Raw genomic sequence first — 17,200 nt, forward strand, 5'->3', positions numbered from 1 at the left:
CTCTTTTTTTTTTTTTCTCGTTGACACGTAGGAATAGCATTAAGAAAGGCTATTCTTCTCCTACCTTTAGAAGTTTTCTCTGCGCCGCCGTTCGGTAGAAATCCCGGTTTTCGTCTGTATGCAATTGAGTTCTCTCGCAGCACTGGGGGTGTCTCCAATCTGCGAGAGAAAAAAACACAAACAGCACCGCGCCGTACCTAGCGCATTATCCCCTATATTGAGAATTCCACAAATATAAGGTAGTGGAGAATCACCTTAAGATAGATGTTTATAGTGCAAAACAAATATCACTTCAAGAGAGGGGTAAAACACAGCAGCAGGATCACCATAATAGCTTAACCCATAAAAGACCAGTCGTCCAAATGCAAATATACACCGGATTGACAATAAATCAATGGATCCGCGCTTACCCTCCAATCGACTTTATTCAGCTTTAAAAGACAGTACACAACGCGTTTCGGGACAGTATCTGTCCCTTTCTCAAGTGTCCGTTTAGTCCTTTATCATCATGAGAAAAATACACCATTTAAATAATAGTAACAACAAGTGGGCGGTACAATCAAGCCCACTTCCGGTATTGGTAAATCACATAAAAACATTTATAAAGTTCTCACATTATTATGTAATCACTGACTTGATCATATGTCAGGACCTCATACCTTAGTCCGGAACGTGCGAGTATTCCATCAGGTACCGTCATTTTTCTCCGTTCCTCCCACATATGGAATAAGTGTATATGATCCTATCCGCAGTGGAACGCATATGCGTTCCATGCGGGCGGAAGTACCTCATACAATTGGGCCGGAGAAAATTCGGCCCACATTCTCAACAGTTTAAATGTATAACGATACCTCATATCCTAGCCTAAGGTATGTCGGCGATCGACTTAACCTGACCTTTTTATACAAGGGGCGTGTAAAGATACAACAGGCCAGATATTTATCCCGGCTCTCCTATGATTATCGGTGGAACGCAAATGCGCTTCACAGAGCGCACATGCGTACAACAGCCGGCCGGGCAAGGACTTCACTAGCCGTATCTACTGCTGTTGGAACGCAATAATGCGCTCCACCCAACACGCATGCCGGCTGTGTAGGCGAACATCCCAACTCCTGGTCATGCCCTTATAAGCCGCACATCACCATAAATATGAATGAAATTCATAATTCCTACCTAATCCTACCATAAACTCCTCTAAATTCTCATTCCAAACAATCACTGTCATATTGAATATTAAACCCAATCCTTAAAAAATTACTACTATACGTATAGCTATATACGTATATTTGTATTTGGACGACTGGTCTTTTATGGGTTACCCAATCTGCGAGAGAACTCTCCAGCGCCGCCTCTATCTTCTTCAGGAACGGGCTCTTCAAGTGTCTTTTTCCGGTGCAGGTGGTCAAACTTCTAGGCCTCGGGCAGAGCCAACTGTGCATGCTCGCGGCCACAAGAAAAATAGCCGCTTACACAGTAAGTAAACAGCCAGTGGGCATGCGCAGTCGGCTTTGCCCTAGGCCTGAGGCCTAGAAGTTTGACCGCTAGCGCAGGAAGAAGATGCATGGAGAGGCCGTTCCTGAAGAAGATGGAGGCGGCGCTGGTTCTCTCGCAGCATTGGTAACACCCCCAGTGCTGCGAGAGAACTCATTTGCATATAGATGAAAACTGGGATTTCTACCGAATAACAGCGAGAAAAAGACATCTAAAGGTAGGAGAAGAATAGCCTTTCTTAAAGAGGACCCTTCATGGGTTTGGGCACATGCGGTGTTATATACCGCTGGAAAGCCGTCAGTGCGCGGAATTCAGCGCGCTATCGGCTTTCCTGATCTGTGCCCCGGGTGAAGAGCTAGCAGTGCCGGTACTGTAGCTCTTCACCTGAGGCACAGATCGGGAAAGCCAACAGTGCGCTGAATTCAGCACACTTCCAGTGGGATATAACACCGCATGTGCCCAAATCCATGAAAGGTCTTCATTAAGACTATTCCTACGTGTGATTGAGAGATAATCTGAATTTAATGGTAGGATCCCTATAAGGATTGGTTCCCATATGTCCATAGTGGTCACTTGTTGTTCCTCTATATTAGCTAGACCTTTCCATATGGCCTGTGTACAGCACTCCCCTTGTACTAAGCAGAACCTCAAATCAGGTCAGCGAAAAAGACTTTATTAAGATAACTTGAAGTTTTCTTTAAAGGGGTTCTTCACTTTGAACAAATGCTACCAGATCATCGCCTTTGACAATAAGTTGATAACAGAGTGTTCCCTTTGTTTGACCCCCAGAGACCAGCAGGGAAACTTTGCCACAAGTGTGCAGTGTCTCTTCAGCGCCACCATAGGGTAAATTGAGTATTACACATGAGTCTATTCTAAGTTGCCTTTTGGTTTATACAGGCAACAATGCTTTGGTGTGCGGACTAAAACATCCTATCAGAGATAAGCCAATTGGCTTAGGACGTCCTTTAGTGCGACCAAAACAGAAACGTCATTAAAAAGTTTAAAAAAAAAATTGTTAAAAAATACAGATATTTAGTATTGCCGCAATCTTAACCAGATGCCTACCGCCCATTGCCTATATACCAATAAGAAGTTTCCATATATTCCTGCAAGGAGCACCTGCAGAAGAGCGGACGTCTTATGATGTGGCTCCCCTTCCGGGAATCACATGATCCATGGGAAACTGCAGGAGTCCTGTATGCTGGTTCCTAAAATATTGACATGGTTCCCAAAATGTCTATTATGATAGGGGGGTTACAATCCTTCCTACTAATAATATTATAAATGTGAACGTTTGTTCCTTAATCACACAAAAACAGCTGAACGGATTTGAATGAGACTTGGCACATAGATAGATTGTAACCTCGAATAAAACATAGGCTTCACGACTGTTATGAATTTATGTTCACATACTATATTACACTGCTCTTGGAAGCAGCTTATCTCAGGTCCCAGTTATGTTATCTCTCTCAATAAAAAAAACTCAGCTAACCCTGAGTCCATTGTGTACATGCATTTGCATATTATCTGATCTGTTCCAGGCAGTGCTGACACACTGAATGGGAACACCTTTATTCCAAAGTGGCAGTTTGCTACTTTTAAACATGTCGGGAAAAAGAAAATAATTTGTTGCAAAATTCTAAAACAACGAGAGCTATGAAGGAAGCCAGAAGTCACAGAGTTCTCCTCAAGTGGAGCTGAATGGCATCATCGACACCAACAAAACTCTCATTACATGGCGTCCCACGGGCACAGCACGAGGAATGAGTTCAGTGGTAGGCCAGCTTCACAGCTGCCGAAATACCGAAGCCGGCGGATCATCGCCGCCAAAAACACGCTCATTGTATGGCGTCCCACCAAGCTTCATAGATGCCGGAACAATCACAGGCAAGGTGTGAGGAACAAGTTCAGCAGAAGGATAGCTTGAGAGCTGCCAGAGCAGGTGGATCATCGACGCCAACAACACGCTTATTATACAGCATCCCAGTGGGCTTTGGAGATGCCGGAACAATCACGGGCACAACGCGAGGAATGAGTTCAGCAGCAGGCCAGCTTGAGAGCTGCCGAAACGCTGGAGCAGGTGAGCCATCGATGGCAGCAATTTGCTGCATAAAGGCAGATCATCGATGCCAACAAGACGCAGATGAAGTCGCGGGCAGGGGCTAGTGTATAAATAAACAATCTACCTCACAGATTCCAGTCCTGCCCCGAGCAAAATCACTGTAAAGCGGATGTCTTCCATACGTTACGGAAAAATCTGTGCAGCAGATACGTTGCGATTTCCCCAACCTTTGTGGTTTTGTAATGGCTGTGGGGACGCCCCCTCTGGACAGTACTGTCCATAGCTCTGAACTGTCAGATGGGGTGTTCCTTACCGCCCAGCCTAAACCCCAAAATAGGGATTAAAGGGATTTTCTAGGTGTTGAATATTGACCTATTCTTAGCATAGGACTTCAGTATCTGATTGGTGGGGGTCTAACACCCTGGACCCCACTGTTTGAAGAGCTTGAAGTGTTCAGGTGAGCACTGTGGCCTCTTCACTGAATACAAAGTACAGCGCCATATTTTGCATAGTGGTTGTGCTTGGTATTGCAGCTCAGCTGCATTCACTTGAAAGGGTTTGAGCTGAAAACAAGATGAATGAACAAGATGTCACGTGGCCTATGATGTGTCTCGGGTGTTGGACCTGCACTGATCAGGTATTGATGACCTATTCGAAGGTCAATGATAACAATCACCTGTCGGGGGTCCCTTTTTTTCAGGATCAAGTTTCTCCACCTTGTATAGCAATAGCTTTATTAAGAGAACCCCCCGACCCTTGTCATTAGGATTTCTTATTATTAATTTGTATACTATACAGGTATTATATGGATATACCATATTATTAATTTGTATACTATACAGGTATTATGTGAATATACCATATTAATTTGTATACTGTACAGGTATCACGTGGATACACCATATTATTAATTTGTATACCATACAGGTATTACGTGAATATACCATATTAATTTGTATACTATACAGGTATTATATGGATATACCATATTATTAATTTGTATACTATACAGGTATCACGTGGATATACCATATTATTAATTTGTATACTATACAGGTGTTACGTGCATATACCATATTATTAATTTGTATACTATACAGGTATTACGTGGATATACCATATTATTAATTTGTATAGTATACAGGTGTTACGTGCATATACCATATTATTAATTTGTATACTATACAGGTATTACATGGATATACCATATTATTAATTTGTGTACTATACAGGTGTTATGTGGATATACCATATTATTAATTTGTATACTATACAGGTATTATGTGGATATATCATATTATTAATTTGTATACCATACAGGTATTACGTGAACATACCATATTAATTAGTATATTATACAGGTATTACGTGGATATACCATATTATTAATTTGTATACTATACAGTTATTACGTGAATATACCATATTAATTAGTATATTATACAGGTATTACGTGGATATACCATATTATTAATTTGTATACTATACAGTTATTACGTGAATATACCATATTAATTTGTATACTATACAGGTATTATGTGGATATACTATATTATTAATTTGTATACTATACAGGTCCTACGTGGATATACCATATTATTAATTTGTATACTATACAGGTATTACGTGGATATACCATATTATTAATTTGTATACTATACAGTTATTACATGAATATACCATATTATTAATTTGTATACTATACAGGTGTTACGTGGATATACCATATTATTAATTTGTATACTATACAGGTATTACGTGGATATACCATATCCATCCATTACGTTCCCCTATATCCATTAGTTACATGTTCTAGGTCTCTGCAAAACGTTCACTGAGCACATTGCAGTTGAGAATTTCTGCCCTCAGGTAAGATGGTGTCGTCAGCTTCATATGTCACATGACCTAGGGAGGGAGTAGATGTGGCCGCTCTCCAGCACTTCCTGGCACGTTCCTTGCAGTGTGTGGTTATGTCACAAGCAGCCAAGAGCAAGCTCAAAGTCCACAGAGGAGGAGGAGGTGAGGCCGGCACTGCTGCAGCTTCCTGACAGCGGGGTAAGACAATGCTGATGCCAAGGAATTCCAGCCTGGCAAGACAGTATCTATTATGTGTAATGTGTTCACAGGAGAAGGGATTCCCCAACCAAATGTTCTTAAAGGAGCTGTCCTCCTAAATGGATGGCTCACCAAGGGTCCTGTTTGCAGATGCAATGTTCTGCAGCAGCGACTACACAAGATATCGGTGACAGTAAATGTCAGCACAGTACAGGTAGTGACATTAAGAAGCAAGTTCAGGAATTCTTCTAATCCGGCATCCAATAATCTGCCACTTGTTTCCATAAACTTCGCAAGCCCAGAACGGAAAGAATAAAGAATTAAAGAACTTCTTTGATTAAAGGGGTCATCCGACTCTTTTTTTTTTTTTTATGTCCACAGGTGCTGCAAAGGGGGACAGTCAAATTAACAACCTGTACTCACCTCTCCCTGATCCTTTGTTTCCAGGGGCGGCTGCTGCGTACAGGTCTCTTGGTGATGTCTTGTGAGACCAGCCGGTCCCGTGCCAATTGTGAAGAGGTCACCACTGAGGCCTTTGATTGGCTGCAGCGGTTGCTGATGATGTCATCCAGCGTCCTGTACATAGCAACTACCGCTGGAAACTTTCGGACCGGGGAGAGGTGAGTACAGATTTTTTTATTTTTATTTTACTGGCCCCTTTTGCAGGACCTACAGACATTAATAAAAGGAGTCGGCTGACCCCCTGTAAGGCTAAAGCCCCGTGTTACGAAAACGCTGTGTTTTTGCCGCTGTGTTTGACAGTGCCTGAAAAGTGAGTGAGACTCTGGCTAATCCCATCCACACATAGAAAAAAAACCCGCCGTGGAAAAGCCGCATATTCAAAAACCCCTGCATGTGGATTATGTCTACGGATGCTGGCGTTTTCCCGAATAGGTATAATAGTCCGGAATGGAACGCAAAGGGGAGAAAGTTCGGAACAAAACGCGATTCTTTTCTGCTGCGTTTTTTTCTGTTGTGGTCTTTTAGCTGCGCTTCGCTACCTGGGGCCAAACTCTAATAAAGCCAACCCCATGGCACCGAGAACGCAGACGACGATCTGTTTTCCATCCAATGTCTATTGGGCTCGTGCATCCATCAAAACGGACAAATATAGAAGATGTCCAAGCCGTGCAGGTCACAGAAAGGAGATAAAACCTAAAATATATTACACAATATATTAATGTCTCAAATACAGACAGAAAATCAAATGTTGTTCCAAAGAGTCTAAAGTTCTTTATATTATTGCTTTATGTAAGGATGGACTATAAGAAGATCGCCCAAGATGTCGCGCAGAAGATTCTAGCCTACAGTCAGGACACGTCTGGATGGAAAGTGGCCAAATCTACAGTCAGTATCTGTATCATACAGGACACGGGCACTGAACATGTTCTCCTCATCCTCTTCTGATGTTTTTGTATTTTTTTTCCCCGTCTTTTCTTGTCCGTTTCCTTATTTTTTGTCTCTTCTTGACATTTCCATCTTCTCTTACGTTTTTCTCCTTTCTTCCCTTTGTCATTGCATCGTCCTCTCCACTACACAATCCCATCCACCAATATTATTCTTCTCTATTCCTGTTAGGAATGTCTCTTCCGCTGCCACTTCTTTAAGGTGGCTGTGACAACTTGAGGAAGCTTTTCGGTTGTATACTTCCATGCCTTGCCCAGTTCCCAGCTGCAGAGGCCTATATAAGACCGCTCCTTTTTGACCCAGGTGCCGGCTATTTTAGTTTGCTCACTAGTTTGGCTCTGGTATCATCTGTGTATACCTGCATTATTACTGACCTCTGGCCTGAGCCTTGGATTCCCCTTTTACCTCTTGATTCTGTTTTGATATTTCCGGCTGGATTTCTGGCCCTTGGCTTTATTTCCTCTGGTGAAGGCGTCTGGGGGTCTGTCTTGGCTGGCAGAGGTGTTCTAGTTGTAGATGACTGTCTCTACTGCTCGCAGTTATCAGCCAATGTCTTGCTATTGCTTTATTGTGGCCTTACATCTAATCGTAACAATTCCTGTCCCCCTGCTGATTCCCTTTTCTCTCCTTATCCTCCCTTTCCATTCCTTCCATTTCGTCCTTCCCCTTCCGTCTGTCTCTTCCTCTTTCTTTCTCATTCTTTAGTCTTTTTTCCTTCCCTTCCCCATTCCTTTGTCCTTTTACTTTCCTTCCCTCTCTTTTCCAATCCTTCTATTGGTTCTTTTCTTCCCTTATCCTTATACCCTATCCCATCTTTCTGTGATATACTTCTCCTTCTCTTTCCTTAGTCCTTCTCACTTCTTCCTCTTCCCTCTCCCTTCCCTTTGTTCTTTTCTTTATTATTCTTACATGACATCTCTTCTCTTTTCTATCCTTCTGTCATTTCTATTCCTTATCCTTTTCCTTTCTCTTCTCCTCCCCTTCTTTCCTCCTCTCCTTCTTCCATGATCTCCTTATCCCTGTGCCATTTCCTTTATTTCTTTTTTCCCATCTTATGTTTCTTTTCCTTCTCTTCCCTTTTCCTTCTGTACTTTCCCTTTTCTTATCCTTCCCATCCCCTTCCTTCTGTCTCTTCCTCTCCTTTTTCATTCTTAAGTTGTTCACTTTCCTTGCCTTTTCTTTCTGTTGTTTCCTTCCCTTCCCCATTCCTTTGTCCATTTACTTTCCTTCCCTCCTTTTTCCAATCCTTCTATTGGTTCTTTATTCTTCTCTTTCCTGTTATTTATATTCTCTTCCCTTGTCCTTGTATCCTATCCCATCTATTCCATTCCTTATCCTTTTGTCCTTTCTCCCCTTCTTCCCTCCTCTCCTTTTCCATTATCTCCTTATCCTTGTCCCATTTCCTTTTCCTCCTTCTCCCCATCTTACATTTATTTTCTCCCTTCCCTTTGTTCTTTTTTTTTTTTTTATTATCCTCATATGACATCTCTTCTCTTTTCTATCCTTCTCTCATTTCTATTCCTTATCCTTTTCCTTTCTCTTCTCCTCCCCTTCTTTCCTCCTCTCCTTCTTCCATGATCTCCTTATCCCTGTGCTATCTTCTTTATTTCTTTTTTTCCCATCTTATGTTTCTTTTCCTTCTTTTGCCTTTTCCTTCTGTACTTTCCCTTTTCTTATCCTTTCATCCCTCCCTTTACTTCTATATTTTCCTTCTTGTCCTTACAGTTTCTCCTCTTCCCTTTTCCATCCTTATTTCTTCCTTTTGCCTACTCATCTGATCTTCCTCTTCCATTCCATGACGTATCACTTTCTTAATAACCTAGAAATCTTTTGCCCCTTTCTTTCAGAAAGATATCACTGTCTCATGGAAACCGTCCAAAGAATATCCAGGAAACCTGTAAGTAGAAAAGTAGTAGTTCAAGGAAACCTACTGAGACTGAAATCCTTCTCTGCATCCCTGGCATCCTCATAGAGACTTCACACCCAAATGTTCATCTTCTGTCACCTACTTACTAAAAAAATTTCCATTCAGCAGTTGATAAGTTTGGTTCCCAAGCTTTCCTAGGGTCCTGAATGTCAGATCTATAGGATATTTACCCCACTACAACTGCAGCGTCTAAAAGCATTTTTTTTTTTTTTTTTTACATTTTTGCAAAGAAAAAGTTCTATCTGATAAGATAAAATAATCCTTTAATTATCTTACTGCTGTAGACAGTATGTAGATTTTTTCAGTCTCTCTATATCGGATGATCCTATTTTTCAGATATCGTGGAGAGGGAATAATTGAGGAGGTCCCGGAGAAAGTTATACCCTTTATGTATCAAGCCAAATACAGAGCAAAGTGGGACAGCGCTCTGAAATCCTACTCCATCCTAGAAGAGATTGATGAAGTAAGGCGTGTACTGAGGTGGCAATATGGAGGGGCTGTAGGGGTAGCAATGGTGCCAAAGCACTAGTCTGGGAAGGGGCTTGAGGCCACATGAAACATACCAGTGTTATAAAGGAAACATGGCGGTGGCGTCACCATTTGGCATGTCATTTGCTTTTCCAGTCCTCTATACATGCACAGTAGTCATAGATCTATTTTTCTGACACAGAGCTCCAAATCCTCTGCTCTGCATAGATATAGATGTTAAAGGGATTTTTGGGATTTAAAAGTTTAACACCACAAATATTATTTATCCATAGGATAGATGGATAAATTACTGATTTTTGGGATCAGATGAAACCCCAGTCCATTCATTTCAATGGAAGTGAAAAAGATAACCAAAGTATAGCCTCAGCTATCTCTGGCACTCCCATTGAAATGAATGAGTGGCACATATCTGTCTCAGTGGTTGGACCCTCACCGATCAGTAATTTATCCTTTATCCTATCTTAGAAGAAGACAAATCTTTTTCGTGGCATGCCCCCTTTAAATCTTATAAGCTATCCGACACCTCCTCCGACCTGTGAACGCCATCGACACCCCCTCTGACCTTCCTCTTCACAGGCCTGGAATGTCACACTCATCAGTCACATGAGCTGTTTACAATGGGGTGCAATACCAAGTACAGCCACTATGCAATGTATGGCACTGTATCATCTGAATGCTGCAGCCTCTTCAGAGATGATCGGTATCATAGAGCACGAAAACCTTTCTTTCTGACTAACACGTAGGAATAGCCTTAAGAAAGGCTATTCTTCTCCTACCTTTAGATGTCTTCTCCGCGCCGCCGTTCGGTAGAAATCCCAGTTTTCTTCAGTATGCAAAAGAGTTCTCTTGCAGCACTGGGGGCGGTCCTCAGCACTCAAACAGCACTGGGGGCGGTCCTCAGCACTCAAACAGTACTGGGGCGTCCCCAATGCTGCGAGAGAACTCTCCAGGGCCACCTCCATCTTCTTCTGGAACGCCCTCTCCCTGTGTCTTCTTCCTTCCTGGCCGCTTATAACAGCTTACTGTGTAATCGGCCATTTTCTTGCGGCCCGGGCATGCACAGTCGGCTCTGCCCGAGGCCTGGAAGATTGAAACCTAGGAAGGAAGAAGACACAGGGAGAGTGCGTTCCAGAAGAAGATGGAGGCGGCGCTGGAGAGTTCTCTCGCAGCATTGGGGACGCCCCCAGTGCTGTTTGAGTGCTGAGGACCGCCCCCAGTGCTGTGAGAGAACTCATTTGCATACTGAAGAAAACCAGAATTTCCACCGAACGGTGGCGCGGAGAAGACATCTAAAGGTAGGAGAAGAATAGCCTTTCTTAAGGCTATTCCTACGTGTTAGCGAGAAAAAAAGGGTATCCAGTGATAGGATCCCTTTAACATATTGCAAATATCCCTGCCTGCAGACACCTCTATGCTTTCTGCATACTGTCGATACATTCAACTGTATAGTAACACTGTATGCAGTGAGCTCCCTCTAGTGGTGGCGCTAAGACATATGATCAGCAGACTTTTATGATATATGACCTTCAACCCTCCATACACTACTATACGCCCTTACAGAAGACGCCATATTCATGATTATATCACTGGCCTTACACAAACTGCTCTGCTTACATGTAAATCTCATGTTCCCTCGCAAAGGACACGGTTATCTGTCACTGCATCACGCACAGCTATGGCATGGGGATTATCTCAGCCAGGGAATTTGTGGATATCGTTCATATCAGTCGGTATGATGGTGGAGTAGTCACCACGAACTGTAAGTATCTGCTGTCTTGTTCTGTAAAGCATTGTATATTTAGGGTGGGGGTCAATGGGAGACTAAAGGGATACTCAAGGCTAAAAAGTTATCATGATCTATTCTAAGGATGGGTCACCCTGGTCCTGCGCTGATCAGCTGTTGATCTGATCTGATAGCGCCGTTCTCTCTGTAGTGGTTAAAACAGGTACTGCAGATCAGTTCCTATTCACTTCAATGGCAACCAAGCTGCAATGACTCAGTTCTGCCACCACACTGAGAACGGCGCTCTGTATTAACATGGTGTAAACAAAGCGGACTCTGCACTTATTTAGGGGCCACAATCGACGTCAAATTCCTGCGTGTGTCTTATTGGATGGGGAGCAGTAGGAGGAGACATCTGATTGGCTGACAGTAGTGTTTATAGTAGTAATCTGACATCAGGGAGGTATGGACAGTGCCATTAACCCCTGTGTAATATTCCTGTTTGCAGCCGTCAGTGTGGACTATGACAGATGCCCCATAACCAGCTCTTATGTCCGAGGCTATAATAATCCGTGCGGATACGTCTGTTCTCCATTACCTGAGTAAGTACATGGGAGTAATGGAGGATTTCTCTAAGATTTCTACCCGGTACCGGAGGTATTATTGATATAGATCACATACTAATAACCTATTCTGTAAGGAATTTCGATTTGGAGCCGGAAAATCCCTTTAAGTGATGTCATTCTTTCTGATGCCACTGGGGGGAGCCATTGCATATTGATTAATTGATATAGTTCAATCGGATCTGAATTCATTCCTATTCAGTGAGCTCCCCCTAGTGGTGGCTGCAGGCAGACCAAATGTTATCATATCGACCTCTAAGACTGAAAGGCAGCAGGGGGTTTGGAGCTATGTATCAGAAAACTTTAACTCTGACCCCCTATAGCAGGGGTAGGGAACCTTCGGCTCTCCAGCTGCTGTGAAACTACAACTCCCAGCATGCTCCATTGACTTCCATGGGAGTTCCAAGAACAGCAGAGCAAGTATGCATGCTGGGAGTTGTAGTTTTGCAACAGCTGGAGAGCCGTACGATCCCTACCCCTGGTCTATAGAGAATATTGATATAGTGATGGCCTATACTAAGGGTAAGCCATCACTATTGTAGTCAGCAACGGTCCCTTGAAGCCTTGGGTTGGTCAGCTGATCGCTCCCGATGCTAGCTCTGCAGTGGCCACTACAGGCGAAAGGTAGTATTACATGGCCGACCATGTAATATACGACCATCTCATGCCCACCGAAATCGGAGACGTTTCTACAGAGCGCCTCTCCATAAGGTCTCCAGGTCTCCGTCTTGCTCACGTTCCCTTCTTCCGCCCCTTCCTTTTTTTTTTTTTATCCTTTCTCATATTCAGAATCCCATTGGATCTTTTTGAGAATTTTTTTTTGACTGATTTATATTCCCCCCCCCCAGGAACCCGGCACATTCCAGACTGGTGGCGTTTATCCAGCCCAATCTCGGAGGTTTACTGCCGCGCTCCGTGGTGGATTCGGCTATACCCAGCAACGTGGTCAGCCTCATCCGTGACGTGCAAGAAGGGATAAAAAAACTTTTACACAATTGACGAACCTATAGAAAGAAAAACGTTATTAATAGCGAATAATATTCTTTACACCCGTCACCTCGGCCCTCTTCCTCATCCTACCTGTCACCTCCGCCCCGAATATTGGCAAATGTAGCAAAAACCATGGAGGACCGCGCACTGCGATTCCATTATTCACGTGCATTGATAATGTGACATCCGTTTCTGAATATCTTCTTTCTATCCCGAGGGCTTAAAGTTACAGACCGAAGGCCTGAGGCTGCACTACTGACATATTCTGATCACCTTCATTAAAAACTTGTGTAACTCCAGATCACCAAATACCTCAATGACCTACGTAAATACACATCTGGGTTCTCTAGTCTACTGTGTGGGCGGGGCTTGGGTCTGCTGCGTGTGCGTGGCCCACAAGTCTAACAAGACTGGGCAGGGCTTAACAAGTCTAAGGGGCGGGGCCTGTTCTGATGCAGACATTCTGATTGGCTCAGAGCTCACATGGCACTGCCGACACCACTGCCAGTAATGCCGGTGCCCGCAGCACAGACCCACAGCCTGGAAGGCTCCTGCCCACGGCCGCCTGGAGAGAGGGGAGCGCGTCATCCCCCAGAGCTGTCCCGTAGCAGCAGCAGCTCCAGGGCATGACGTGCTCCCCGCTCTCCAGTCTGACACGGAAAGTAGGCGGGGCTGCGGCACCGCCCACACAGCAGACCGCACCTGCAATGAACACTTCTGCCTGTGTCACGTGATTGATCCATACTTCCTTCACGATCGACAAATTGGGCACCCCTGGCCTAGGGGGACCCCCCCCCCCAAAAAAAATTAACTTTAATTTACAGCCGCCACTAGGGGGAACTGGCTGCACATGTGTTTGTACCGCACCAGTAGACATCAAAAGGGGCTATTTGAATCTGTATACAGTGAGCGCCTCCTAGTGGTGGCTGCAGAAGGATAGAATTTTATTCCTTGTGTTTATGGTCAGGTGGAGGGAATCTATGTATGAGAAACTGAACCCCAGGCCTATAAATATTGTGGAAGTGTCCCTGATGGCTCCGATATAAAGGTGTCAAATCACAGACGGGTCAGAGTACCCAGAGTAGCCCCTGTCTGAGGATAGGCTGTCAATGTTAGAAACCGGATAATCGCTTTCATAATAGACAGATGGATATCCTCCATGTAACATTCGCTTTTCACCAGCAGATGGCAGCAGTATTACATATGGACGGTGTAATGTGTAACAGCAGAAGGACAGACACTAGAATGGAGCGGTTACAAAGAAAGTTCTCCCTGGTCTGTCCAGGCCACCTCCTATGGCTATTAGTACGAGGAAGCGCCCCTTGTGTCCACATCTCACCAGGCGGGTTAGGGCTGCATTTAGGAGACCATACTGCACCTTAAAATGACAAGGTACAGCTGTCCAGAGCCGAGTCAGCACCATATACTGGATCCACGGCAGGGACCACCTTATAATGACAGCAGACAGCACCACAAATAGCCACAGGTTATATCCTGTACTGCACCCCCATCCCAGTAACTTTATTGGAGCTGCAATTGTAACATAGAGGGAGCTGTGATCAGTGGAGAGGAGAGAAACCACAGTAGAGTCTACAGGGAGGGAGCAGAGATTACACAAGAAGCATCAGCGAGGAGAGAACCAACAGAGTCTACAGGGAGGGGGCAGAGATCACACAAACCCCATCAGTGGAGAGAGAACTCAAGTAAGGTCTGCAGAGAGGGGGCAGAGATCACACAGGCATCAGCGAGGAGAAAGAGAACCTGCAGCAGAGTCTGCAGACAGGGGGCAGAGATCATACAGGCATCATCAGAGAGGAGAGAACCTACAGCACAGGGAGGGGGCAGAGATCATACAGGCATCAGCGAGGAGAGAGAGAACCTACAGCAGAGTCTGCAGACGGGGCAGAGATCACACAGGCATCATCAGAGAGGAGATAACCTAGTGCACAGGGAGGGGGCAGAGATTATACAGGCATCAGAGAGAAGAGAGAGAACCTACAGCAGAGTCTGCAGACAGGGGCACAGATCACACAGGCATCATCAGAGAGGAGATAACCTACAGCACAGGGAGGGGGCAGAGATCACACAGGCATCAGCGAGGAGAGAGAGAACCTGCAGCAGAGTCTGCAGGGAGGGGGCAGAGATCACATGCAGTATCAGTGAGGAGAGAGAACCTGCAGCACAGGGAGGGGGCAGAGATCACATGCAGTATCAGTGAAGACAGAGCCTACAGAAGGGTCTATAAGGAAGGGGCAGAGCTTGCATAGGCAGCATCAATGGGGAGAGATAACCCCAGCAGAGACTGCAGGTAGGGGGCAGAGATCACACATAACCTACAGCAGAGCCTACAGGGTCACTGGTCCTTATAGCCTGGGGGTGGCCCACATCTCCCTGTTGTAAAGCCAGCCATGCCTGAATGGAATAAGAACCTTTATATTTATCTAGAGAAGAGTGTAATGAGTCTGATGGGACACCTCTGGAGCTCCGGCACCTGCACAGTCCTTCAGGTACGCCAAGGTGGGATCCTGTGACAAACTGCACTGGACTGAGGAGAACGGCCGGTAAGCGAGTATAAAACTTTATTTTTAGTGTGAGCTTTACAACAAGACATCGAATCCCCAATGCATAAAGACCTTCGGATGACTTAGTGTCCCATATTGTCCCTTGGTCTCATCCGTCACTGAAAAAAGCGGCCATTGTGGTGTTTATATTACTGGCCGCAGACAGAAGAGGCGCCATTAATGTCTATTCTGCTCTTCCTATGATGGATAAGAGCAATGGACTCCGCAAACAGTAGTGTGAACTGCCTCTTATGTCTTACTAGCATTACCCGCAACTTCGTCCGCGCTGAGAAGACAGTATCACACTATGGGCTTAGATACAGCGGCTTAGCAGACAGTATCACACTATAGGCTTAGATACAGCGTCTCAGCAGACAGTATCACACTATAGGCTTAGATACAGCGGCTGAGAAGGCAGTATCACACTATAGGCTTAGATACAGCGGCTCAGCAGACAGTATCACACTATAGGCTTAGATACAGCGGCTGAGAAGGCAGTATCACACTATAGGCTTAGATACAGCGGCTGAGAAGGCAGTATCACACTATAGGCTTAGATACAGCGGCTCAGCAGACAGTATCACACTATAGGCTTAGATACAGCGGCTCAGCAGACAGTATCACACTATAGGCTTAGATACAGCGGCTGAGAAGGCAGTATCACACTATAGGCTTAGATACAGCGGCTCAGCAGACAGTATCACACTATAGGCTTAGATACAGCGGCTGAGAAGGCAGTATCACACTATAGGCTTAGATACAGCGGCTGAGAAGGCAGTATCACACTATAGGCTTAGATACAGCGGCTCAGCAGACAGTATCACACTATAGGCTTAGATACAGCGGCTGAGAAGGCAGTATCACACTATAGGCTTAGATACAGCGGCTCAGCAGACAGTATCACACTATAGGCTTAGATACAGCGGCTCAGCAGACAGTATCACACTATAGGCTTAGATACAGCGGCTGAGAAGGCAGTATCACACTATAGGCTTAGATACAGCGGCTCAGCAGACAGTATCACACTATAGGCTTAGATACAGCGGCTGAGAAGGCAGTATCACACTATAGGCTTAGATACAGCGGCTCAGCAGACAGTATCACACTATAGGCTTAGATACAGCGGCTGAGAAGGCAGTATCACACTATAGGCTTAGATACAGCGGCTCAGCAGACAGTATCACACTATAGGCTTAGATACAGCGGCTCAGCACACAGTATCACACTATAGGCTTAGATACAGCGGCTGAGAAGGCAGTATCACACTATAGGCTTAGATACAGCGGCTAAGAAGGCAGTATCACACTATAGGCTTAGATACAGCGGCTCAGCAGACAGTATCACACTATAGGCTTAGATACAGCGGCTCAGCAGACAGTATCACACTATAGGCTTAGATACAGCGGCTGAGAAGGCAGTATCACACTATAGGCTTAGATACAGCGGCTCAGCAGACAGTATCACACTATAGGCTTAGATACAGCGGCTGAGAAGGCAGTATCACACTATAGGCTTAGATACAGCGGCTCAGCAGACAGTATCACACTATAGGCTTAGATACAGCGGCTGAGAAGGCAGTATCACACTATAGGCTTAGATACAGCGGCTCAGCAGACAGTATAGGCTTAGATACAGCGGCTCAGCAGACAGTATCACACTATAGGCTTAGATACAGCGGCTGAGAAGGCAGTATCACACTATAGGCTTAGATACAGCGGCTCAGCAGACAGTATCACACTATAGGCTTAGATACAGCGGCTGAGAAGGCAGTATCACACTATAGGCTTAGATACAGCGGCTCAGCAGACAGTATCACACTATAGGCTTAGATACAGCGGCTCAGCAGACAGTATCACACTATAGGCTTAG

General features: G+C 44.7%; 1 protein-coding gene across 2 annotated transcripts; it reads left to right on the plus strand.

Moving 5' to 3' along the window:
• The first annotated feature begins 5,518 nt into the window (after positions 1–5,518).
• STARD6 (StAR related lipid transfer domain containing 6) lies at positions 5,519–12,981 on the plus strand. Of its 2 annotated transcripts, none has more exons than XM_075262368.1 (7): positions 5,519–5,575; positions 6,868–6,958; positions 8,866–8,915; positions 9,282–9,408; positions 11,076–11,193; positions 11,666–11,759; positions 12,629–12,981. In XM_075262368.1, the coding sequence occupies exons 2-7, from the start codon at positions 6,869–6,871 to the stop codon at positions 12,777–12,779; spliced, it is 630 nt and encodes a 209-aa protein (XP_075118469.1). In that variant the 5' UTR covers positions 5,519–5,575; position 6,868; the 3' UTR covers positions 12,780–12,981. The 2 variants fall into 2 exon arrangements, with proteins under 2 accessions (XP_075118469.1, XP_075118468.1); XM_075262367.1 differs by having other exon boundaries at positions 5,521–5,611.
• The last annotated feature ends 4,219 nt before the right edge of the window (positions 12,982–17,200 follow it).

This window comes from Leptodactylus fuscus, chromosome 1 (genome assembly GCF_031893055.1).
Source record: "Leptodactylus fuscus isolate aLepFus1 chromosome 1, aLepFus1.hap2, whole genome shotgun sequence".
NCBI classification, from domain to species: domain Eukaryota; kingdom Metazoa; phylum Chordata; class Amphibia; order Anura; family Leptodactylidae; genus Leptodactylus; species Leptodactylus fuscus.